At 45.7% G+C, this 25,234-nt stretch overlaps 1 protein-coding gene across 6 annotated transcripts in view; it reads right to left on the reverse strand.

Annotated features, from left to right (window-relative positions):
- The window catches only part of FAM81A (family with sequence similarity 81 member A), a 50,886-nt gene that overhangs the window by 20,089 nt on the left and 5,563 nt on the right, over positions 1–25,234 (reverse strand). For 4 of the 6 annotated variants that reach the window (XM_083586821.1, XM_083586824.1, XM_083586819.1 and 1 more), the window contains exons 2-4: positions 16,407–16,476; positions 14,188–14,461; positions 12,550–12,668 (exon numbers count right to left, since the gene is read on the reverse strand). In XM_083586821.1, the coding sequence (XP_083442947.1) occupies positions 12,550–12,668; positions 14,188–14,461; positions 16,407–16,453 (440 nt within the window). In that variant the 5' untranslated portion in view covers positions 16,454–16,476. Of the gene's footprint in view, positions 1–12,549; positions 12,669–14,187; positions 14,462–16,406; positions 16,477–16,811; positions 16,835–25,234 lie in introns of those variants that run through there. The other 2 variants (XM_083586822.1, XM_083586823.1) reach the window with 2 other exon arrangements.

The following is a 25,234-nucleotide window of genomic DNA, read 5'->3' on the forward strand; positions in this document are numbered from 1 at the left end:
ACGCGTTTTCACCAAGTTGGATCTGCGAGGCGCGTACAACCTGATTCGTGTGCGGGAGGGCGACGAGTGGAAGACGGCCATGTTCACACCACTGGGCACCTACGAATACAGAGTTATGCCCTTCGGATTACAAAATGGCTCTCACTGTTTTCAAGCCTTTATGCATCACGTGTTGGCGGGACTCCTTTACAAGAAATGCGTATGCTTCCTGGACGACATCCTGATATTTTCTGAGTCGCGAGAAGCGCACGAGAGGGATGTCAGGGAAGTTCTGCGGAGACTAAAGGAGCACAGGCTGTACGCCAAGCTGGAGAAGTGCCAGTTCGACGTGACGGAGGTGGATTTCCTGGGCTATAAACTGTCGGACAAGGGGCTCGCCATGGACAGCGCCAAGGTTCGCTCAGTATTGGACTGGAAAAGCCCGCGCAATAGGAAGGAAGTCCAGCGGTTTGTCGGCTTTGCCAACTTTTATCGCAAGTTCATCAAGGGGTTCGCTATGCAAACGGCGGCCATCACCGACACGCTCAGCTCCAAGAAGAAGAAGTTTATCTGGACGGAGGAGGCGGAGCAGTCCTTTCAGAAACTCAAGCGTCTCTTCGCTTCCGAGGAGCAGCTGCTGCATGTAAATCCCAGCAGACCGATGAGGGTGGAGACGGACGCCTCAGACAGAGCCGTGGGAGCTGTACTGTTGCAACAAGACCAGCAGGGGGACTGGAGGCCGTGCGCCTTCTACTCAAGGAAGCTCAGCAAGTCGGAGCAGAATTACACCATCTGGGACAGGGAGTTGCTAGCCATCCATGCAGCGTTCAAAGCGTGGCGGCACTTCCTTATCGGAGCCAGGCACACAGTGCAGGTCCGCACGGACCACAAGAATCTAGAGTACTGGCGCACGGCGAGGTTCCTGAATCAGAGGCACATTAGATGGGCAGAGTTCTTCGCGGACTTCGACTTCAAGATAGAGTACATCCCGGGTGACAACAACATCATGGCGGATGCCTTGTCCAGAAAGCCGCAATACCTCGAGGAGGAGGCACCGTCGGCAGCCAAGCACATTTTCGCACCGGAAGCGTGGGCTTGCGCCTCGGCGACCGTGGATCTGGACGCCGTACGTCGAGCGTTGCGGGAGGACCCCTTCGCGCTAGCCAAGATGGAGGAGGTGCACAAGGGCACGGTGAGGGACGACGAGTTCCAGATCAGAGACGGTTTGCTCATCCGCAAGGGAGCACTCTACGTGCCGGGGAATGACCTCCGCGCGAGGGTGCTGCAGCAGCTACACGACGCCCCCACTGCCGGGCACTTTGGCAGAGAAAAGACTGTAGAACTAGTGACCAGAGACTTTTGGTGGCCCAAGATGCGGGGGGAAGTAGCGGATTACGTCTCGAGATGCGACACCTGCCAAAGGGCCAAGTCAGTGCACAAACCGCCGGCGGGATTGCTGGAACCGTTGCAGACGCCGTCTGAGCCGTGGGAACGGGTGGCCCTGGACTTTGTCACGGATCTGCCCGGTTCGAGGGGAAAGACGGCAGTGCTTGTGGTGGTGGACATGTTTACCAAGATGGCACACTTCATTCCGTGTGCGAAGGTGGCCACGGCAGAACAGACCGCCAAACTGTTCATAGACCACGTGTTTAAGGTCCACGGTCTGCCACGATCTATTCTATCCGACCGGGGGCGGCAGTTCATCTCGAACTTCTGGCAAAAGTTGATGGGCATCCTGAACGTCAAGATCAATCTAGCGTCGGCGAGACACCCGCAGACCAACGGACAAGCGGAGAGGGTCAACGCCATCATGCAGCAGTACCTGAGATGCTACGCCAATCAGCAGCCTAACACGTGGGTGGACTACCTGCCCCTCGCAGAGTTCGCTTACAACAATACGAAGCACGTGTCGACGGGGGTGACGCCGTTCTTCGCCAACAACGGGAGGCATCCCAGAACCTTCCCAGGTTTAGAGAGAGTGGGGGAGGGGGAGCCGCAGGCAGCGGAAGAATTAGCGTCAGAGTTGCAGGAAGTCCACGAACAGCTTAGGAGGCAGTTGGAACTGGCAAAGCACGCATACAAACTGCAGGCTGACAGACACAGGAGAGTAGGGGAAGACATACAGGTGGGAGACTGGGTTTGGTTAGCAGCGCAAGCAGTGCCGACCAGATCGTTGGCCAAGAAGAAGCTAGGGCATAAGCAGCTAGGGCCTTACCAAGTCCAGGCACAGGTCAATCCAGTGGCCTTCCGGTTAGCGCTTCCGGAGGGTTCCAGAATGCATCCGGTCTTCCATAGATCGGTGCTCACGCCCTACAAAGCACCGCATAGATTTCACGAGCCAGGCACAGCACCAGATCCGCCCAGAGAAGGACCCAGGGAAAGGGGGTCGCCAAGAGGGGAGCGCATCAACGAAGTCACAGAGATTTTAGACTCGAGATGGGGGGAAGAGGGAGTAGAATACCTTCTTGCCAGAGAGGATACCCCGGCCAGCGCCAACAGTTGGGTGCCGGGCTATGCCTTGGACGAGCCTCTTCTCAAGGAAGAGTTCCATGCCATTTTCCCACACAGGCCCATGCCAGCCGAGTATTTCGATGACTGGCTCTTCACACCCACACTTTCAGGCAGCACGTTCCAGGGGTTCGACTCGGACGAGGAGACGGCACCACACATACGCTCTCCGGAAGGTTCACCCTCGGGTTCTGCCTCAGACCGCTCCTATTGGTGGGATAATCAACCAGAGGAGCAGTGGCGCAGAAAGTGGCTGGGGGGTCCCTGGCAGGCATCACCCTCAGAGGGGGACGGGGGAGAGATGGACATGGACGTGTTGGGGGAGGACGTGGGATTTGAACACGAAGGCAGGGAGATGGAAGCAGAGGAGATCGACGTCGACGAGCGCACGGAGGACGAGCCAGACCTGCCCGATGTGATGTACGACACGAGGGAAGAACTGTATCCGGCACTCACCCCTGCCACGACGGAGCACCCAGAACCCACACCGGAAGGAGGGGAGGGGGGAAGGGGGGGCTTCGAGGGGGGGATGGATGTCAGGGGTTCAGGAGCAGAGGGAACGGATGGCGAGGAATCGGAAGGAGAGGTTAGCGAGGATAGCCGTCCGAGATCTCTAAGTCTGTCCAGCGAATCGGAGGATTCACAGAAAGGGGCTCCCGTGGGCAGAGCTGGGGGGTTACCAAGAGGGGCACCCCAGGAAGAAGGGACCAGAGGGGATTCAGAGAGCAGCAGCTGGAAATCCGGACCAGCTACTCCACCAGAGAGCAGCAGGGGGGAGGAGTTCCAGGCACCAGCGACAGGCAGCTCTCCGGCAGCAGCCACGCCTGCGTCAGAGAGCGAGGAAACGGTAGAGAGGAGGGTCGGAGACAGCGCGCGCGCGCCAAGTTCAAATGTACCAGAGGGAGGCGCAATGAGCAGCCCGGAAAGGGAGCCAGGTCCTAAAGCCCGCCGAAGGGAGGGGGAGGAATCCGAAGGGTCCGCATCCGAGGCATCCAGGAAGGAAGGAACCCCGGGGGGTGGTAGGACCCAGAGGCGAAAGGAGAGACGCAAAAGGTGGAGCAAGGCTAGGGTCTTGAACTGGTGTACAGGAGGCGGAGATTCAGATGGGACTTCGCCGATCTAGGGAATAGACGTAGAGACGCACGCTAAGATGTGGAAATGGAAATTATACTTCAATAAAGACTTTATTCCGTTCTACCGGCTAGCGTTGGTCCTTTGTGAGCCGGGACCTAGAGGCAGTCTCTGACAGATATGTTGAAATTGCTTAATAAAAATATTTTTAAAAAATAAAGAAAGAAACAATGTGCCATGGAATAGCAGTTTCTGTGGATTAACAATGGGTGAGGGCTGAAGCCCCCTCCATCCCGCTTGCTGGGCTAAGTGGACTAAATGGACCAGGGCAGATTACAACAATGTAAACATTAGAACCAGTTAGAACAATTTACAATCAAAAGAATAGGGTGGGTCCTAAAGCCATACCTCTCTGGGGTCAAAGGCCAGGGTCAAGACATGGGCATAGCCAGGGCTTTTGTTGGGGGGACAGGCAGTGGCATTTTGGGGGGGATCCGTGTCAGGAGGTGGTGTGAGACACACCTCTGTGAAAAGGGAATTCCACAGCTTTTGGGTGCCACAGAGAAGGCCCTCTCCCAGCCCCCCAGCCCCACCCCCTGAAGGCAAGAGAACTGAAAGAGGACCCCTCTCTGCTGATGTTTCATCCATGGAGATCATGGTGGTGGACCTGGTTCCCTCACGCCTCATTTTGTCCTTAGCAAAAGCCCTGTGAGGGAGGTTGGGCTGAGAGACAGGAAGTGGCCCAAGTTCACTCAGTGAGCTTCGTCGGCTGAGTGGGGAATTCAGAGTAAACCAAAAAGAGGAGTTCCCTCCATAACGCACACAAAATATACAAGCCACGGACCAATCAATGACAAAAATGATAAATAGGTGATAAAGCTCATATACAACAGTGGACTCAAGCCTCCAGCATAATATGATATAATGTAATACAGATATGGATAACAACCAATAAACAACTGAAGACCCACGTAGCAATGAAAATGCAACATGATACAAAATTTAAGTTTTATTGAAGTTGAACAATCAATATGAAGGCTATCTAAAACAGAAATAACAGTCCATGAAAACTGTATGTAACATAAATAATAGTCCAATATAAGTTATATGAATTCCACACGTGTGAAGACAGGTGGCAGGTCTGATGCATCAAATAAAGCTGATGTACAAATTCCATGCGGCAGCAAATTTAATAGGGTGAAAATTCCAGAATATGTTTTCATTTTGGTGCTTCCTCAGAAACTACTGTGATAGATGGCAGCCAAGCTTGACTCTTACCAAGAGATTCCTAGCTGCACAAGAATATAAAAATCCATAGGTAACATAAAATGGTGAGCTTCATGGCAGAGTGTGGATTTGAACCCTGGAATCCCATGTTCCAGTCCAACACTGACCATCACATGGAACTCAAAGATGTCTCCTATCTAGGCACTGAGCAGACCCAGGCCTGCTTAGCTTCAATAAGTACCTGCATTGTGTATCCTCAGATCATTCTGTTGCATATAAATATATTATATTTGTGTGTGTGTGTTTCAAGAGAGGGGGAAACAGCTTGCCAGAGACTTCGCTTTCCATGATGTATAGAGATTCTTCTTTCTGTCCTATAGCAAAGTTTCCCCAGCCTGGTGCTCTCCAGATGTTCTGGCCTACAAATCCCATCAGCCTCTGCCAGCAAGGTTATATGATACTGGGACTGATGGGAGCTGTGATCCAAAGCTTTTGGAGGACATCAGGTCAAGGAAGGCTTCTGTTCAAGAAACATCCAAATCTCTCTAGTAAATAGTGAATTTGGGGTACACAGTCCCTCTTTTGAACTGGCTTTAGCTGCCTGCACAAAAGCCACCAACTTTCAGGAAAAAATGGTTTCTGAAAGGCTTTCTCTGCCTGCTACCCAGAAATAAACCCCATGTATGCTCCAGATAAGCATGCTGGTATAGGGCAGTATACAAATTTGATAGCTAGACAGCTAGATAATTGTCTGGCTTTAGCAATCAATACCTTTCTTACAGACACTCTTTTGCCATAAAACCTATCATAATCGTCTCCTCTGCGTGGCATTTGGGCCACAACATTCTCCATACAGCTTAGGCCAATGGCCCATCTAGTCCAGCATTCAGTTCTCACAGTGGATAGAGAAGTGCCTGTGGGATGCTGACAAGCTGGACATGAGCACAAAACACTCTCCCCCCCTGTGGCTTCCAGAAACTACTATTCCGATGAAGCAAATGACTAACCTGCTAGTGTTCCCTCTACTAGCTTAATTTGTTGCACTGGGAGGAGGCCTACTAGGGAAGATCTGTCATTACACCCTCTCTTATCCCAAGAGTGAGGGAGTTCCAGAGTTAACTGCAGCTCTGTGCCCTAGTGTTAACTTTCCTGCCCCTTTTCCAGCACGGGTGGCGCTGTGGTCTAAACCACTGAGCCTAGGGCTTGCTGATCAGAAGGTCGGCGATTCGAATCCCTGCGACAGGGTGAGCTCCCGTTGCTCGGTCCCTGCTCCTGCCAACCTACCAGTTCAAAAGCACGTTAAAGTGCAAGTAGATAAATAAGGTACCACTCTGGCGGGAAGATAAATGGCGCTGTTCTGGTTCGCTGGTTCACGCTGGCCACATGACCCAGAAGCTGTTTGCAGACAAACGCCAGCTCCTTTGGCCAGTAAAGTGAGATGAGCGCCGCAACCCCAGAGTCGTCTGCGACTGGACCTGACAGTCAGGGGTCCCTTTACCTTTACCTATCCCAAGAGTGAGGGAGTCCCAGAGATAACTGCAGCTCTGTGCCTTAGCGTTTACTTTCCTGCCCCTTTTCCAGCCAGGGGCTCATTCATACTTCCATTTGTCTAGGCACAGGTTGGCATTTGTTCTGAATCAGCAGTAAACAACAAGTTTTCCCTGTGAAAGCAGTAGGACAAAAGAAAAACCTATTGGACTCGTGCCTAGGAATCGCAGTACAAACGAAAGTGTAGATGTGCCTTAGGTGCTGCTGCATCAGCAGCTGATGCTCTCGGTTCTTCCCCTCCTCCCTGCAGAAAACCTGCTTGCCAGAAGGGCTGCTGTCACCTAAATGCAGGTCTAATTTCACTACTGCAGCGTCAACATGGCGCACACACAGAAATGGATTTATAAAATATACGGCTGAGCCCACACACCATTGTGGTGGAAAGGATTTCTGCTCCAGGAAATAACTTTTTCCAACCAATAGGGGTTTTTTTGCAGGAAGGCCAAATAATAAATATATTTTTTGGCATAGGCTAACTTGAAATGAGGTCATTTCTAAAACATAGTGCAGTATTCAAGGGCACAAATTAGGAATAATAATAAAACTTCCCCCCCAGATAAAATAATAACCCATTTTCTTTAGTTGGAAAAGGGTCAAGTGTTAACATGTGCTAAGCAATATACTTCACAAATGATTTTTTTTTTTTAGTTACCTGATTTTTTTCATGGGTACAGCAGTCAGCAAATCAAAACAGTTAAGTGTGTTGGTTTATAATCTCATGCACTCTTGCTAGGAAATAAGTCCTACGGAACTCAGTAGGACTTACTTATGAGTAGACGTGTATCTGATTGCCCTGTGTGCAAGGTTTTAGGCAATGTGAAAGGTTGAATTACAATAAATCAAGAGATTCAATGGACTGTGGGGCCCCTCTTAATAATGTAATTACACCAGGTTTCCTCATCCTCGGCCCTCCAGATGTTTTTGGCCCACAACTCCCATGATCCCTAGCTATGATGGGAATTGTAGTCTCAAAACATCTGGAGGGCCGAGGTTGAGGAAGCTGGACTGCAAGAAGATCAAACCTATCCATTCTTAAGGAAATCAGCCCTGAGTGCTCACTGGAAGGACAGATCCTGAAGCTGAGGCTCCAATACTTTGGCCACCTGATGAGACAAGAAGAGTCCCTGGAAAAGACCCTGATGTTGGGAAAGATTGAGGACACAAGGAGAAGGAGACAACAGAGGACGAGATGGTGGGACAGTGTTCTCGAAGCTACCAGCATGAATTTGACCAAACTGCGGGAGGCAGTGGAAGACAGGAGGGCCTGGGGTGCTCTGGTCCATGGAGTCACAAAGAGTCGGACACGACTAGACGACTAAACAACAACAACAACAACACTTTTGCCATTATAAATTTGTGAACATCCACAAAACACTCTTTTGTTTTTGCTGCAACAGACTAGCATGGCTACTGCCATCCTAAACACACTTAGCCCCACTGAGCACAGTGGAGCTTACTTCTGAGTAAACAGATGTAGGATTGTGCTACACACATTAAGGTTTGCCTGTTCTATTCCTACAAGTAAAAAAATGTGATTTATTTATTTTTAAAAATTACTCAAGCACTTTTTAACACCTCCTGTTTTGGATATGTTTCCCAACATCTGATTTGGACTCATAGAAAGAATGATCAGTTTGCAAACCTTTGAAAGGATCTGGATTTGAAAAACAGCAGCGGCAGGCAGGCTCAGCAACAACAAAAGCAATTGGAAAGAGCTGGTTTTTAGTGCTAGATAGTTTGCTTTGCTAGTAAACAGTATAATCTTGACAAACCAGAGTGAGTGTCTAAAATAAACTATAAAATTATGGCACAGTGCTGTCTTCCAGATCTCAAAGGGGTAAAGGGAGGGCTTCTTCCACTGCGTAGCTGAAAAGCCTTTTTAAAATCTCTGACAGTTCTAAGAAGCGGCTGCATAATGTGAAAAAACTCACTGTTCTATTACTCCTGCCAAAGCTGTGCCAAACAACACGCCTCGCGCTCTGTGAGGAAGGCACAGAAAAGATGTTTTGAAGTAAGGTGGGCCCTTCTTGGCCTCCATCGCAGCATGATCTGCCTCTTTGAACAGCCTGTTCCAGTGCAACAGAGGATGGTCAGTGTGATCCTCCAGAGTTCCTGGCACAGCTTTGAAAGGGGGTTAGTCAGATTTGCGGGGGATCAGTCAGTCCATCCATGGCTAGCAATGAGAGCTGCATGAAACTTCCACATTCAGAGGCAGTCTAACATTCAGAGCCAGTTTTGGGGGATAGAAAGCAATAGCAGGAGAATGTGACCTCCCTCTGCCCACAGCTCAGCTGTGTTACACACACTGGTGTCAGTGGCAGGACATACTGCAAGAGCAACCAAAGTGGCAAATGTTTTTAGGGTGCCAATGAAGCAGCATGAGGCTCAAGAGGTGTGGCTCAACATCCTCTGCTAAGCTGCAGATTGAGGAGCTCGGGGGGCCCCTGAGCTAGGAACCCTTCGCCTGTGGGGCATGCAAACTGAAAAGCCTCTCACGGGCATTGCAAGGTGTGCTGTGCTGTTATTGGGACATTGGATGTTTTGAGGGTCTTGAGTTCCCAGTGAATGCTCTGCAACTGGTCCCACCTACAAAGGATCCTGGACTATGCTCCTCAGGTCTTACACTGCCATTATTCGGAGCAACAACGCATCCTGAGAGTGGTCACGTGGCTAGCCTTTGGTCATGTTCACACAACACTGCAAAACCGTGCCCATTTGATTTCCTCCTGGCTTGTGCTGAGAGTAAACAAACCATTATCCCTGGCTTGGTCTTACATCCCAGCCTTGACAGTGTACTCTGAGGAAGCTCTGCAGAGACTCATCAACCATTTTGCCCAAGCCGGCATGGAGTTTGGCCTTATGCCCCGCAAGCTCAGTGTCGCTTTGCAAGACTTGCAAAAACGATGCAGGGTGCCGCAAGTAGGTGTGCACCCTGGCCCCTGCAAGCTCAGCGCTGCTTTTGTGAGCGGCATTGGGCTTGCAGGAGCCAGGGTGCAACAGCTCACAACGGGGCAGGGAGCTGTGATGTGCCCCCCAAAGTGCACCCAGGGTGACAGCCCCCTCAGCCCCTCCCCACACTATGCCACTGAGCACTCCACACAAATCAGCATTGGTTACCACATTCTTTAGGTGGTAGATGATTTTTTCTACTTAAGCTCCTCCATAACTAGCAGCCTCTCAACTGACACTGAGCAGGACAAGTATATTGGCAATGCAGTTGTGGCACTGACTCAGCTCTCCAAAAGAGTATGTGAGAATGTGAAGCTAACAACCAATACCAAGATGAAGATCTACCAGGTTTGTGTGTTGAACACGCTGCTTTATGGAAGTGAGTTGTGGGTAACTTACAACACTCAGGAGTGATGCCTAAACACTTTCCACATGTGCTGCATCAGGAAGATTTTGGGCGTCAAATGTCAAGACAGAGTCTCAAACAAAGATGTGCTCTCTCAAGTCCACATTCCCAGCATGTTCACACTCCTGTCTCAGCAACATCTACACTGACTTGGTCATGTCCACAACTTGAAGATGGCAGGACCCCCAAGGATGTGCTCTATGGGGAGCTGGCTTCAAGTACCAGGCCCATTGGCAGACCAATTTTGCATTACAAAGATGTCTGCAAATGTGACATGAAGGCTGGCAACATTAATCATGCCATGTGGGAATCCCTTGCAGATAACCACAGCACCTGGAGATAATCAGTCTGATTGTGTATCCACAGCAGTGACCAAAGGAGGAATGACTCCTGGGAGGAGCAAAGAAAGAAAAAATATCACCATGCACCTGCATCAGCACAACTGGATGCCTTCAACTGCCCCAGCAGCAACAAAACATGTCACTCTCACATTGGTCTCTACAGCCACAGCAGGTGCTCTAACTCTCCAATGGTTTGACTTCACCCCCAAAGGCACACTCTTCCATTGTCTCCCGAGACAGGCAGATGCCAACAACACTGACTTACATTATAAATGAGCAGCAGCAACAACTGAGTCACAGGGAAACACAGAAAAAGCAAGAGTAGAATGGAAGGAGAAATCATAGCTAGATGTTTCAGATCCCTCAGGAAAAATAAATAGACTGGTGGTGGATCATAAGGTTGAATGGAGTCCACCAAGACTCTCTATCAAACTCCCAGGACTTTCTCCAGGCCACAATCCACATCAGCCCTGCTTCACACTCTGCTTAATTGCCCTTGCCAAGCTAGACTACATCTTTACATTTTAATATGCCTCTTGTGCCCTGGATGGAGGATGGAGATGGGGGGGGGACTAAGTCCCTGAAAGAGCTGTTTCCAGTCAGAGTAGGCCAGCCTCCCCCTAACATCTGGTGCCCTACAAATGTTGCTGGGCTCCTAATGCCACCAGTCCCAGCCAGCATGGCCACTGGTCAGGGATGATGGGGGTATCTGGAGCATGCCAGGTCAGAGAAGGCTGGAGTAAGCAATTCTGGGGTAGACTGACATGTGGTCTGGCTTAGTCTGTGAATGCAACTTCATGTATGTTACCATGGGTGTCATTAGGGACCACTGGGGCTGAAAAATGATCTGCCAAGGAGCTATGATCCCTCCCCATAGGAGTTCCCAGGCTCAGTCCCTGGAATCTCCAGGTAGAAGGTTCAAGTAGCAGGTGAATGGAGGAGGCAATGCAGGGCTGGATGGACAAATAGCCCACCTTGTTGTAAGACGTTTCTGCATTCTCAAGAATGCATGTGTATGCATATAATGTGCAGGCCAAGGAGTAATTTAATTGGTGATTGAATACAGTCAAAATTATAGGAATAAACATGGAATGGATGTATCTGCCAATTTTGGTTCCCCCTCATTGTTCCAGTCTCAAATTTGGTTTAATGCACCTAGGCCATCATTTGCAATTAAAAAAGACAGTCCTCCCAAACAGTTGTCAGTATTTTAGTCACTAACGTTTTCATTTAGGATGCAATTTTGCCTAACACACACATTTTTGCAAGCAATTTTCCTTAATAGAATGCATGTTTTGTGTTGTTTTCACAAATATATATGTTTTCTGCACAGTTTCCCCTACCATGTTCGGAGGTGTGCCTTGCTTTGGGTATTGTTTTCAGTAAGGGCAGTTTCAGAAGGTTCACATAGAAAGTTTTGCAACTATAATCAAATCTCTCTCTCTGCCCCATCCCTGTTATAAACAGATCTGAAACTGGCCTTGAGCAAGGCAGTGGCGAGCCAGTGAATGGCTCAGACCCCCCAGGTGGGTGTGTTTTTGGTCCACAACCGTGTTTTCACAGAATCTTGTACAAAGAAGGATCATCTGCCATGCTGCAAGATACCCCAAGTTCTACCTCCAAAGGGCAGCAGCCTTCTTTTTCTGACTCACAACAATACACATCCCTGATCACTGGTACAATTACACCTACAATTTTTCAAAGAATATGATGACACCTATAAGGAAGAAAACAATAACTAGCTTTCAGAAACACCTGACAGTTCAATGTGCAGAAGCAGTATGCTTCAGTATGCTATTTTTGCTTTCCTTGTGTGGGAGAACAAATGATCAACAAATTGTCATGGACAGGGATTTTTGCCGATTGCTCCCTTCAGTCAACTGGTCTTCAGCTGCTGAGCTGTGACCCAAAGGCAGTCATTCTCCATCAGTATTGCCACCATTTTCTCATTGTCCTCTTTAAAGTGGGGAAGGCAAAAAGATAGTGGAGAGAAAACAAGAAACAGACCTCCACTAAAGACTTTGCCTGAGTCATTGTTTTGAAAATGCTGGTCTTTTTCTGTGAAGAACTGAATGTTTTAGGCTGGGATGAAGCCTTTGCAAAACACATTGTTGATTACTATGGGTGTTGTGCGTGACTGGAGAGGAACCATAACACAGTAAGTAGAATCTGCAGCAGCCTTCCCCAATCTGGGGTCCTCCAGATATTTTGGACTATAACTCCTATCAGCACCAGTCAGCACAGCTGTATGATGTGAGAGCTGATGGGAGTTGTAGTCCAAAACGTTTGGACGTCCTCAGGCTGGGTAAGGCTGATCTACATATTATATTCAGTCCCAAAGCGTACAAAGCTTTGCAGAAGCAGCTGCTTCTCTGGTTTGCTTCAGTGTCAGGGAATGTTGTTCACTCTCTTATTTGCTGTGGTTGCAAGTATGGCTGATTCTGCCTGCCCACCTCCCCCCAAAACCCCAGAAATCTGCTTTAGCTGCTAGAGAAATAACAACAACAAAGAAAAAATTACCTTGTAACTCGACCTCTGAGATCTCCCAGACCAGATAACTGACGCATCTCCAGGCTCTTCAGTGTCGAATTCGTTCCGTAACTGAGGTTATCCCTGACACGGATCTGTTCCTGTAGAGCCTATAATTGCAGAGGAGTGAAATGGACGACTCCCCTCTTAAGTGTGTGGTGCAGAGTGGCTGATGGAGTGCGTCAGCTGTCAAGAGTCCTTCACACATGCTCCAGTTGCCCTGGGGTTTGACCTCAGGACCCATAATCCCTATGCACATTCATGCATCTCTCCAAATCTCTTATCATAGACCATGCTGGCTGGGGCTGATGGGAACTGTAGTCCAAAAACTACTGAAGGGCACCAAGGTTAGATGGAAGGCATGGAGAATGGATCTGTCACTGGCAATTTTGTTCATATTCAGAGGCACTCTGCTGCTACATACCAACTGCAAGGGGAGGGTGCTCCCTTCATGTTGAGCTTGTGGGCTACTCAGAGGTATCTGGTTGGCCACTGTGGCAAGGAAGATGCTGGATGAGAGAGGCCTTTAGTATGCCTAAACAGGGCACATTATGTGCTGACTGTGTATACATGTTGTTGACACATGGAGAAAGAAATGCATGATCAATCCCATCAGCCTGGCTTGTAAAAGAACCACACAATCAACCCCACCAATTTGCCCATATACCACAGCCAGTTGGGGTTGCTTCACCGACAAGTGGTGTGTGTATGGGGGGGGTGTCCTTTGTGATTTTGGGTGAAAAACCAGAAGGTGGTAATTATGCATCTCAGATATTTTGATTAATTAAAAACAAATAGACTGCAATGTACCTTAGTGGGGATGGTAATTATCCCAGACTAATTAACACTGTGTGTAAATGTGTGATCTTTGGTGTGTGGTACTCATGTGCTCTCAAATAGAACTGTAAAGAATTTGTCCCAATTCTTCCTGTAAATAAGCCTAAGGGCAGGTACATGAAACAATTGCATGTTTCTTCCCTGTTTATGTCCTAAGTACATAGCAGGAGCCCCCCTGGATCAGACCAATGGCCCATCTAATCCAGCATCCTGTTCTCACAGAGGCCAAGCAGATGCCTATTATGGGATGCCCACAAGCAGGTCTCAAGTGCAACAGCAGTGCTCTTCCCACCTCTGCATCAGTCTCTGCTTTCCTCTGTGCAGAAATTGAGACTGTAGGTTCTTTGGCAGCAGCGAACTGTCTACTTGTATAAAGCACTAGGCACGTGGATGGCACTAAACAAGCAATAAATAATAATTTATTTCCAACATTTGTTTTCTCTTGATTAAAAGGGAAACATGAAGAAGGGCTGCAGATTCTTAGGTTTGAACCACCTGTGTGGTGTGACTGTTAGTGTTGGATAATGACCTGTAAGGCCTGGGTTCAAATTTCCATGAAGCTCACAGGGTGACAATGAGCTAATCACTATCTTTCAGTCTAGCCTACCTCACAGGGCTGTTGTGAGGATAAAAATGGGGAAGGGAGAACCATCTATGCCACGTTGAGCTCCTTGGAGGAAAAGGTGGTATATAAACATAATAAATTTTAAAAAGAGAAAGAAACCACGCACCTTCAGAAATTTTAAAATGTGAAGACTGGGTACACCATACCACCAGAGAATTACCACTGACCTCAATGTCCCGGTTCAGCTGCCTGACGATGGCTGTGATGTTGCGGATGTGCTCCTCCAAGAGCTGCCTGGCCAGCCGGTCCCCTCCGCCTTTGTTCTGCATCCTATGCAGTGTGCAAACAATGTCTTCCTTGATGCGAAAAGCGTGTTCCACAAGGGCGGCTGTCGTCTTCTCATGGCTGAGAATCCTGTCTTCTAGCTGGTCCACGAGTCTCGCTGACCCAAGAGGAATGGCCGTCAGAGCTTGGCTGTGGAGGGGGATGTTCCGGATTCGTCTAAAAGAAGGAAGTGATGGAGATCCTTGGTTTTATGGAGCAAGTACTTATCCAACACCCCGCTTATTTCTACAATATCTTATCCTCCCCTCCTCCAAGGAGGTCAATAGAATACTTTCTGCCAATGACACTATGAGGCAGGTCAGTCTGAGAGACAGTGACTGGCCCAGGGTCACCCAGTGAACACAGAGTGAGTGAGGATTTGAACCTGGCTCTTGCCATACTTAGCACAGCACTCTAACCATTACACTACACTGCTCAAGCCATTATAATTAACTGTTTATTGTGCACCAGAATCAGCCAGGATGTGCATTGGTCTGTGTATTGTGCAGCATTGTTGTGAGCCATGAGAGGAGCAGGATTATGCTCCCAAGGACCAGAAGGGATCCACACACCTGGTAGTGAATCAGTTCCCCTCATCTGGACTGGTGAAAATTGATTTTGGGTCAGGCTCAGATCTTCACCTCAGCAAGAGCCAAATTCTGGCCTTGCCTGTGTGGCTTTTAGTCTCTCCAGGCATCAGTGCTTGTTCCTTTTCTGTCTCCATGTGTGCCAGCCAGTTGTAAGAACCTAAGAAGAGCCTCCTGGGTCTGGCAGAAAGTGGCCCATGTAGTCCAGGACCCTGTTCTCACAGTGACCAACCAGATGCCTCTGGAAAAGTCACAAGCAGGACCTGAGCACATGAGCACCCACCCCTCCCATGGTGTCCAGCAACTGGATTCAGAAGCATAAATACCTCTGACGATGGAGGCAGAGCATAACCATGATGGCTAGTAGCCATTAATAGCTTTCTCCGACATGAATTTGTCTAATCCTCTATTATACACATCTATCATGTCACCTCTTACTTGCCTTTTCTCTAAACCAAAACCCCCCAAATACTGCAACCTTTCCTCATATGGGAGTTGTTCCATCCCCTTGATCATTTTGGCTGCTTTTGCCCCATGTTTCCTATCCACTTGTTCTGCAGCCAAATGCATCCTTGGCCTAGTCCTCCTTTGAGTACAGCTCTGTGCTCAGATCTTGGCCTGCGACTGATTCCACTGACAGATGGGCATTGGTGCTTTCGTGACTCTTAGGAAGCGTCCTGCCAAATCAGAGACAAGATTAGGGCTGGGCGATATCTGGTTTTCAACATCGTGATACATCACCAACTAAACATTGTGATATATCACGAAGTCTGAAATAAGGATGGAGCTATGTAGAGGCATTGGCTGGCAGCACGGTTTCCCCCACATTGCGATTCCTACATAGCACACACACAAACACACACATCATGATTTGTGATGTATTGCCAGGTCAAAAATTATGAAACCGATATCACGATATGGACTTCAAACCGGTTTTGGATGATATATCAATATATTGCCCAGCCCTAACCAAGATCCATTGAACACAGCATCCTCCTTCCCACATCAGCCAATCAGACATTATCAGGAAGAAGCCTACAAGGAGAGCTGGAAGGCAAGAGGCCCCCTCTCATGGCTGCTCTTTAGCAATGGGCAAAAGTCTTTGGGTCCAAACAGGCAAATCCTCTTTTGGCCCCTCTCACACTCAGCTGAGCTAAACCTGAAAATGCACCATAGTGGGGAAACATGAACCCTGTGTGTTTCCTGACATGCACTGAACCTGGGATGTTCTGCAAGCAAAGCACTGTCCTTTTGCCCCTGAGATTTGTCCTGACCCTGTAAGAGCTCCATGGAAGGATGGGCATAGAGTAAATGGGCCTTCCTCACCGAATGTTATTTGACCTCCAACTCCCCTCATTCCCAGCAAGTACATTCAATGGTTGGTAGTGATGCAGGCTGGAGTCCAGCAACACATGGAGGGGGCTACCGGGTCTGGGAAACCTTCAATAAATAAATATTTCAAATCACACACACACACACCTCACACACCCTCTGCCACCCCACCAAAGCCAGTTCCCTTACATGCCTCAGAATACCTTTCAGTTGGGCCGAGTGTGGAGAATATCGGGCTTCGCTGTGCCATCCTCTCTTTCCAAGAATTTATGCCTGTTGGGGAAACAGCAACACAACATGACTGAAGCAGTTAAATTATTCATCTGTTTATAGCTGGCGCAGAACAGCCACTTCATGCCAGCAATGCCATTGTTGGAGGGTACTTTTGGAATCTGCACAGCCAAGATAGCACAAAATTTTCCCATGGAGAAGGCAGTGGCTTGTGGAGGCTCCCAGGGTTATCTGCAACGTGGGTTGGGCAGAAGCAAAACACAAGGGAGTAACACATGGGCCAAGACCCCTGGCATTGCACCAAAGAGCCTAAGGCCTATACTATCAGGAGCACATGAGGACGCTGTTCCCATCTTGAACATGCAGGTAAAGTTCACCTGTGTGCAGAGGTCCAAAAGAGGATGTGTTAGGCCCTGGCACTCTGGTGGAATACAGGAAGGCCTGCTAATATTGAGTCAGGAGCAGGCCCATGTCCTGATGGGCAGCCCTGGTTCTCTAGGATTTTGGGGTTGGGTATCTCCCAGCCCTAGCTGGAGGTGCTGCTAGGGACTGAAATGAGGAGCTTCTGCCTGCAAAGAAGAAGTATGCGCCCCCTGAGCAACAGCCCATTTATTGGGAAATAGATTGAGCTAGGACTATAACATGGCCAGTCCACTTCCAGAGTCTCAGCCAGAGCAATTGCAGAATCATTGCAGGACCTACTAGTTTGGGCTGGTGTCCCAGGACAGACAGTCTGAGAGATCCTGTAGCCTTATGAGGCTTTGCCCTCGGGTGGGAAAAATATTGCGCCCGGGAAAGGGAAGTGGGAGTCAACAGACACTCAAGGAATAGTTTCAGAGAAAAAGGTTTATTTCTACCATCCATGAACTGGTAGAAGGAGCAAGTGTGATAACTCACAAAAAGCATGCATGAGTTCACAGTCATGTGCACAAGCATATATACCCTTCCAGTTCCCTCCCCCTTTCTCCTCCTTCTTCCAGAGTCCTGCCCCATGAGTTCCTCTGAGCATGAACAGAAAGCTGTCTTGGGACCATTTTTGGACTTTTCCCAGAAAGGGAGTGAAAGGGTTTCAGTGTGTTCCAGTTGTTTCATTCTTGCGCTTTGGCATGGTTCCCGGACAGAAAGCAAGTTGCAGGGTGGCAACACACAAACGGGCCTTTTCTGCAGTGGCTCCCTGCCTGTGGAATGTTCTCTCCAGGGAGGTTCGCCTGGAGCCTTCATTATACACCTTTAAGTGCCAGGCAAAAACGTTCCTCATTAACCAGGCCTTTGGTTGATTTGATTGACATATTATGCCCTTTTAAAATGTGTTGGGTGGTGGTGGTGATTGTTTTTTAATTATTTGATTATGCATTTTGTGGTTTTATATTCTGATGTTATCCTGTGACCTGCAGGTATAGGGCAGTACATAAATTCAGTAAATAAAACAATAAAAATCATACTGGGGAATGTCTTGTGCCTTGCAGTGTTTGCCTCTATTTTTATTTTTAATCTTATATGTTTTAGAGCTGTCACCAGATGAAATAAATCTTAGTGAATTGCTTGTATGAGTTTGGTTCATCGACTGGTTACAATAAACACAATTATTTTGGAGGCAAGACACACGTTTCCTTGGCTTTTTGAGGATGCTGAGAGGCCTTGAAAGGGAGAAGATGGTGGTGGCAGAGATGGGCCCAGCCAGGCCCGCGGCAGAGGAGACACCTAAGTTGCCTCTGCCTCACCTTCCCCCTCCGCCACCACCAACTTCTCCTTCCTCTGTGCCTCGGGGACCACCTTCACGCCACACATTTAAAGTGCTATGAATACCATTGAAACAGTCATGGCTTCCCTCAAAGAATTCTGGGAGCTGTAGTCTGTTAAGAGTGCTGAGAGTTGATAAAGAGACCCCTATTCCCCCCACAGAGCTACAATTCTCAGAGTGGCTTAACTGCCAATCTCTCTTCACAGGGAACTCTAGAACTGGAACTCTGTGAGGGAAATATGGGCCTCCTCACAACTCTCAGAATGCTTAACAAACTACAGCTCCCAGAATTCCTGAGGGGAAGCCATGTTGATTCAAAGTAGTATCATTGTGCTTTAAAAGTATGGTGTGAATTTGGTGAGAGTTGAGGTGCCCAGTAGCAGGGGAGGGGAGGAAGAGAACAGCTCCAGTACTGCTCTACAGCGCTGTGTGATTAAGAAGTTTAAAATAATACACACATTTTAAACGTCCCATCCCATAGGCTGATGTCAAGCCTTTTGAAGGTGACTTCTGGCCCTTTTCTATCTCTTTGGCTTTTGATTTGACTTTGCACCCCTTTCTCAAGCCCATGTTCCTTTCTTGCCCGCTGGTCAGAAGCTACTGCCCAGATACCTTCCTGGAAAATGTCCAGATCTTACTCTCCTTCTGATCGACCATACGTTCCCATTCCAGCCTACTTTCTTTCTGCCTCTCAGCCAACTTTCATGTGACTGTGGAGAAGGAAAGCAAGAAAGAGAAATAAATGGGAGGGGAGCTGATGGAGCAACAGAAGGAGGGAGAGCCCTCTGCAAGTGACCAGCTTGGACCCCTGGAGACAGACTCCTGGCTGTCCCCCAGCAGCCTGCTTGGTGGGGAAGAGAGGGAGGGAAAAGGAGGTAGCTCAAACCACTTTTTGTCCTGGCCCATCTACCACCTAAACACCTCACATTGTTCCCCTGTATCTGCTTTAGATTGCAAGCCTCTTGAGGACAGGGAGCTTTCACACCCATTCATTGTAAAGCACACAGACGGCACTATGCAAATCATCATAATCAAAGGCTCATTTCATTCCAGCACAATAACCTGCAATATAAAATTAAACCAGACTCTGGCCCTCACCGCTTTGCTTTCTGAATGGAATTCACAAAGATTAGATAGTCACCAAGGCCGGCTACCAAAAAAGAAAAAAAGAAAAGCCAGACTGGAGTCCCACTTGCCACCTCAGAGGCCATTTGCTCTGAGGCTGATCTCACATGCTCTGCAAACACTGGAACACCCACTGAAACCTGGCAGGATGTGCCATCAGGAGGACTGCTTGGGGATTACTGATTAAACATGATGCAATATGGTGCGCAGATGGAAAGGGAACAGAGGGGTTATTTCGATGGAAGTGTCAGCTTTGCAGAGAAAAAAACCCCACAAGGGATATCCTGCAAAACATCACAAGATACTGCTTGTCTATTAACCAAGGCCACGTTTCCCAAGCACTGCATGGAAAAGACAGACTTGCTGTGTGCTCCTCCCCTCAAAATGATACCATCTCTCTGGAAGAGAGCAAAATAGGGCTGCTCCCATGTCTGTAGGAACACCATATACATTAGATGAAATTGCCTGTTGCCTGTCAGCCCCCATCCCACAAGCTGTTAACTAAGATTCTGGGGATGCCATGGAATTCTCCAGATGCTTAGGGGAGAGGTATCAGCAACAGACTGCCAACAGGCAGTGCTGGTTATGAGAGATGAGTGAGAGGTCCTTTGCTAGACAAGAGAAAAAGATAGCTAGCCTATTGAACTTGGAGTTGTTTGACTTATGGTATGACAAAGTTAAAGTACATAGAGCATGGGTAGGTAAACTAAGGCCCAGGGGCCAGATCCGGCCCAATCGCCTTCTAAATCCGACCCGCAGACGGTCTGGGGATCAGCATGTTTTTACATGAGTAGAATGTGTCCTTTTATTTAAAATGCATCTCTGGGTTATTTGTGGGGCATAGGAACTCATTTATTCCCCCCCCAAAAAAAGATATATAGTCTGCCCCCCCAAGGTCTGAGGGACAGTGGACTGGCCCCCTGCTGAAAAAGTTTGCAGACCGCTGACATAGAGGGTTCCTAAATCATATAGTAAGGAGGAGTTTATACAGTTTGGATAAGGTATAAGGACCTTCTCGAAAGGAAAATGCCACAATGGTTATCACCTGTGGAATTATATATTTTTTATTTTCCTGGCTAATAAATTAAAAATGGCCTTACAAAAGAAGAATCTGGCATTGACACCTGGCCAATCAAGGAAAGGCTTTATCCAAGAGGGAGAACCAAAGATGGACCTTGTGGAGGTAATGATGGAAATGCAGAAAGATCTTCAAAGCCACACCAAAGTGGTAGGTGAATTATCAACAAAAATAAAGGCTCTTGCAAGTAAAACAAGTAATTTGGAGAAAACTGCAAACTCTTCAAGATGCAGTCCAAATAAATAAAGAGGAAAATAAAGAAATAAGGAAGGAACAGGAAAAGATGCTAGAGGAAGTTGTGGCAGCCACAGCAACTCAGGAATTAACGGTGGATAATTTGGTGTTAATTTAATTAAGGCAAAAAGCGATGCTTTTGAGATTCAGATCTATTCCTCAGCAATCAGATGTAGCAATAAGGGATAAAATAACCGAAGCACTTGTGTCTTTGCTTGAGATGCAACAACAGGACGTGGATACAGCTATTGAGTGTGCGTTCAGGGTTAAATGTCCATATGCTAAGAAGAAAATCTTTCCAGGGACTGTCTGGTCCTTTTTAATTCTAGAAGTATCAAAGACAGAGTGCTCCAGACATATTATGAGAAAGGTATTGAAATAGATGATGAAGGATTATAATTTTAAAAGACATTCCAGTAAAACTGCTGAAAAGAGAGAGGATTACAATTTTTTGACAGAAGCCCTTAAAAAGATAAAATTCCGCTTCAGACGGGAATGACCTGAAGGGATTTCTTATACTTATGAAGGTAAAAAAATAGAGGTGTGTAGCACCAGTGAAAGCACATGCCTTTGTAATGCCTTCGTGGTGAGATTTTGGAATTGAGCATGGAGAATAAGAAGAAGAGAAGGAAGAAGAAGAGGATAAACAGTAAAGAGGGAAGGGGGTAGAAGGAAAACTGGAACTGTCAAAAAAAAATGTGTATATATATATATATATATATATATATATATATATATATATATATAAATGATAAATAAGATATAATAGAAAATGGATCTTATATTTATTTCATAGAATGTAAATGGACTAAATAGCAAAATGAAAATGAATAAAACAGTGCATATATTGTCAAAGTAGAAATTAGACATCATTTGCTTGCAGGACACACATATAAAAAGACAACATAGAAAACTACTAATAAATAAATATTTATAAATAAATAACAAATAAAGGTCTGGGGCAAGAGTTTATCTCCTCTGATTAAACCAAAAAGGGAGGGGTAATTATGTATGTTAACCCCAAACTAGATCCTAAATTCATCTTTAAAGATGAGGAAGGCAGAATGATGGTTATTGAAGTGAGACTAGATGGAGAACCAGTTACTGTAGTGGGAATTTATGCCCCCAATGAACGGAAAACTGATTAAAAAACAAACAAACTGGAAGAGGAATTGTTTGATTTGTGTGATAGTAAAATAATAATGATGGGTGATTTTAATTGTGTCATTTCCCTTGACCTAGATAGAACGGTACGGAAAACAGATTCAAAATAAGGGAAATTGCCAAATGCCTTTTTTGATATGGTGTCCAATTTTGACTTAACTGACCTATGGCGACTTAAGCATCCATTAGAACACAAAGTTACTTTTTTCTCAAATGCAAACAATTCTTCAAGCAGAATACACCTTTTATTGGCTTTGAAAGAGTTAACAACTAGGGTAAAAAAGGTAGAAATTCAACCTAAGATATTATCCAATCACAATGACATATTTATGACAATAACAGGAGGGAAATGTTCTTCATTTAGGTGGAAGGTAAATGATGTGGTATTGCAAAATGAACAAATTATGAGTAAGGGGCAACACTCCCTTACAATATTTTTTTTTTACCTCAGTCTAAAGAAACAGATTTAATTGTAATATGGGATGCGAGTAAGGTAGTGGTGAGAGGTTTCCTAATTCAACAAAATACTTTTCAAAAAAAGAGAAAGGGGAAAAAAGAAGCAGGAGATATTAGATGCCTTGTTGAATAAGGATAATAAGTTAATTGGAAAACCAAAGGATAAAGATGTGTGTGTGTCAAGTGATTAAAATACTGCAAGCACAATTTTTGCTGTTAGTTAAGAGATTGAGATGAAAATTTAATTAATGAAACAGAATTTTTTTGGATTTGCTAACAAGCCACGTAAATTGTTAGCATGGCAACTCAAAAAAGAAAGAAAAAATAGCACAATAAATAATATTGTAGATGAGGATAAGCATTTGACTAGCTGAAAAGAGATAAGGAAAGCATTTGAAAAATATTATATTTCATTATATTGTTGTGAGAAAGAGGACTTTAAGAAAATGGACTCTTATTTAAGTGACTGTAACATACCGAGAGTATCTAAGGAAAATTGGCAAATTTTGAATGCACCCAAATCGATATCGGAATTGCAAATGGCGATAAACTGAATAAATATGGGGAAAGCACCGGGGCCAGAAGGACTTACAGCCATTTTTTTATAAAAAGTTTCAGGATATACTTATATAGGTGTACCTCGGGTTAAGAACTTAATCCGTTCCGGAGGTCCGTTCTTAACCTGAAACTGTTCTTAACCTGAGATACCACTTTAGCTAATGGGGCCTCCCACTGCCGCTGTGCCGCCGCCACGCAATTTCTGTTCTCATCCTAAAGCAAAGTTCTTAACCCGAGGTACTATTTCTGGGTTAGTGGAGCCTGTAACCTGAAGCGTCTGTAACCTGAGGTACCACTGTAGAACCACTTAAGGACACCATGAAGGGAATTTTGGTACAGGAGTAGTTCCAGCTTCATGGAAAGATGCATTCATTATTTTGATCCGCAAACAAGACAGTGACCTAACAAAAACTAAAAATTACAGACCTATTTCCTTATTGAATTGTGACTACAAACAATTTGCTACAATATTGGCTAATAGATTGAAAAGGACATTGACCGAGTCAGTCCACAGAGACCAGGCTGGGTTTTTACCAGGCCAACAAATGAAAGAAAATATAGGAAATGTAATTAATTTAATAGCTTACGTGGAAGCAAGAAATGAAAAACAGGCTGTGTTAATCTTCCTAGATGCAGATAAAGCTTTTGACAACATTTCATGGTCATTTATGATTAAGGTTTTAGAGAAAATGGAAATAGGTAATTATTTCCTAGGAGGAATTAAAACAATCTATACTGATCAATCTGCAAATATAGTAATAAATTATATTATTTCAGACAAATGCCAAATAGAAAAAGGAATGAGACAAGACTGTCCCTGTTTGTTATGACATTAGAAATACTGCTTCAGAATATAATGAGAAAAGGGGAAATTAAAGGTTTTGAGGTGGGACGTAGAGTCTATAAATTAAGGGCATTTGCTGCTGATGTGGTGTTGACACTAGAACAACCTTTGGAGAGCGTTCTCTAAGCATTAGAATAAATTAAAGGGTTTGGAGAAGTGGTGGGTTTCAAAATAAACTCAGATAAAACCAAAATGTTGGTTAAAACATGGATGAGCAGTCGAAATTTTTTTTAGAAAGGATGTCTGGTTTAAAAATAGGCAAAAAAAAAGTATTTAGAAATTTGGCTGACAATAAGAAAGCTCAACCTATTTGAAAATAATTATATTAAATTGTGGAAAGAGGTTAAGAAAGAGTTGGAGATATGGGAGAGAATGAAACTCTCCCTGTTAGATGGAATTTCAGTCATTAAAATGAATATACTCCCTAGGATGCTGTTTTTACTCCAAGCAATCCCAATTGTAAATCATTCAAGCTGCTTTAAAGAATGGAAAAAAGATGTCTCTAAATTTATCTGGCAAGGGGAGAAGCCAAGAATAAAATATTTTGTATCCTGATAGATACAAAAGAAAGAGGAGGCTTTGCCCTGCCAGATTTGCAATTGTATTATGAGGGAGGTTGTTTGTGTAGGTTAAAAGAATGGATTGTATTGGACAATGCAAACATCTTAGATTTAGAGGGTCATGATTTAAAATTTGGCTGACATGCATGTCTTTGGTATGGGAAGGCTAAAACCTATGAGTTTCATGAACCACATTCTTAGGAAGAATCTATATAGAGTCTGGGGGAAATATATAAATATGCTGGAAAGAAAAACACCTATATGGCTATCTCACATCAAAGCAATTACAATTAAGAGAGTTAATATGGATAGACAATGGGCATCTTATAGGGAACTGCTGGATTTTATGGGGAGGTGGAACCCAATGGAAAACTTAAGGAGCCAAGTTATAGATTGGTTGCAATATCACCAAATACACAACATGTTTAAATTAGATAGAAAGAATGGATTTATGAACTAAAGTTCACAATTTAAAAAAGAACACTTACAAAATGATAAACTTCTGTCTAAAATGTACATTTTTTTATTAGAATGGGAAACAAAAGACGAGCTTGTTAAAGTTTCAATGACACACTGGGCAATAGATATAGGACACAATATAGATCTTAACCTCTGGGAGAAACTTTGGGAAAGTGACCTGAAATTTACTGCATGTTATTAATTGAAAGAGAATTACTTGAAAATGATCCATAGATTGTATTTAACTCTGATTAGGCTGGCTAAGATTTATGCAACAGAATCAGATACATGTTGGAAGTGTAAAGAAGTGGAGGGAACCTTTTTTCACATGTGGCGGACATGTTAAAGGGTAAAAGTATATTGGGAAATGAATTATAATGAATTGGAAAAAAATGTTTAAAATTACTCTCCCCCCCCCAAAAACCCCATAGTCCTTTTTATTGGGAATAGCCCAAACAGAAATTCCTAGGTGTCAGAAAAGCTTATTTATGTATGCAATGACTGCAGCCCGTGTTTTGTTAGCCCCAAAACTGAAAGTGAGTGAGGTCCCAACCAAAGAGGACTGGCAATTTAAGTTGACA

Source organism: Podarcis filfolensis, assembly GCF_964270895.1.
Source record: "Podarcis filfolensis genome assembly, chromosome: 14".
NCBI lineage: Eukaryota > Metazoa > Chordata > Lepidosauria > Squamata > Lacertidae > Podarcis > Podarcis filfolensis.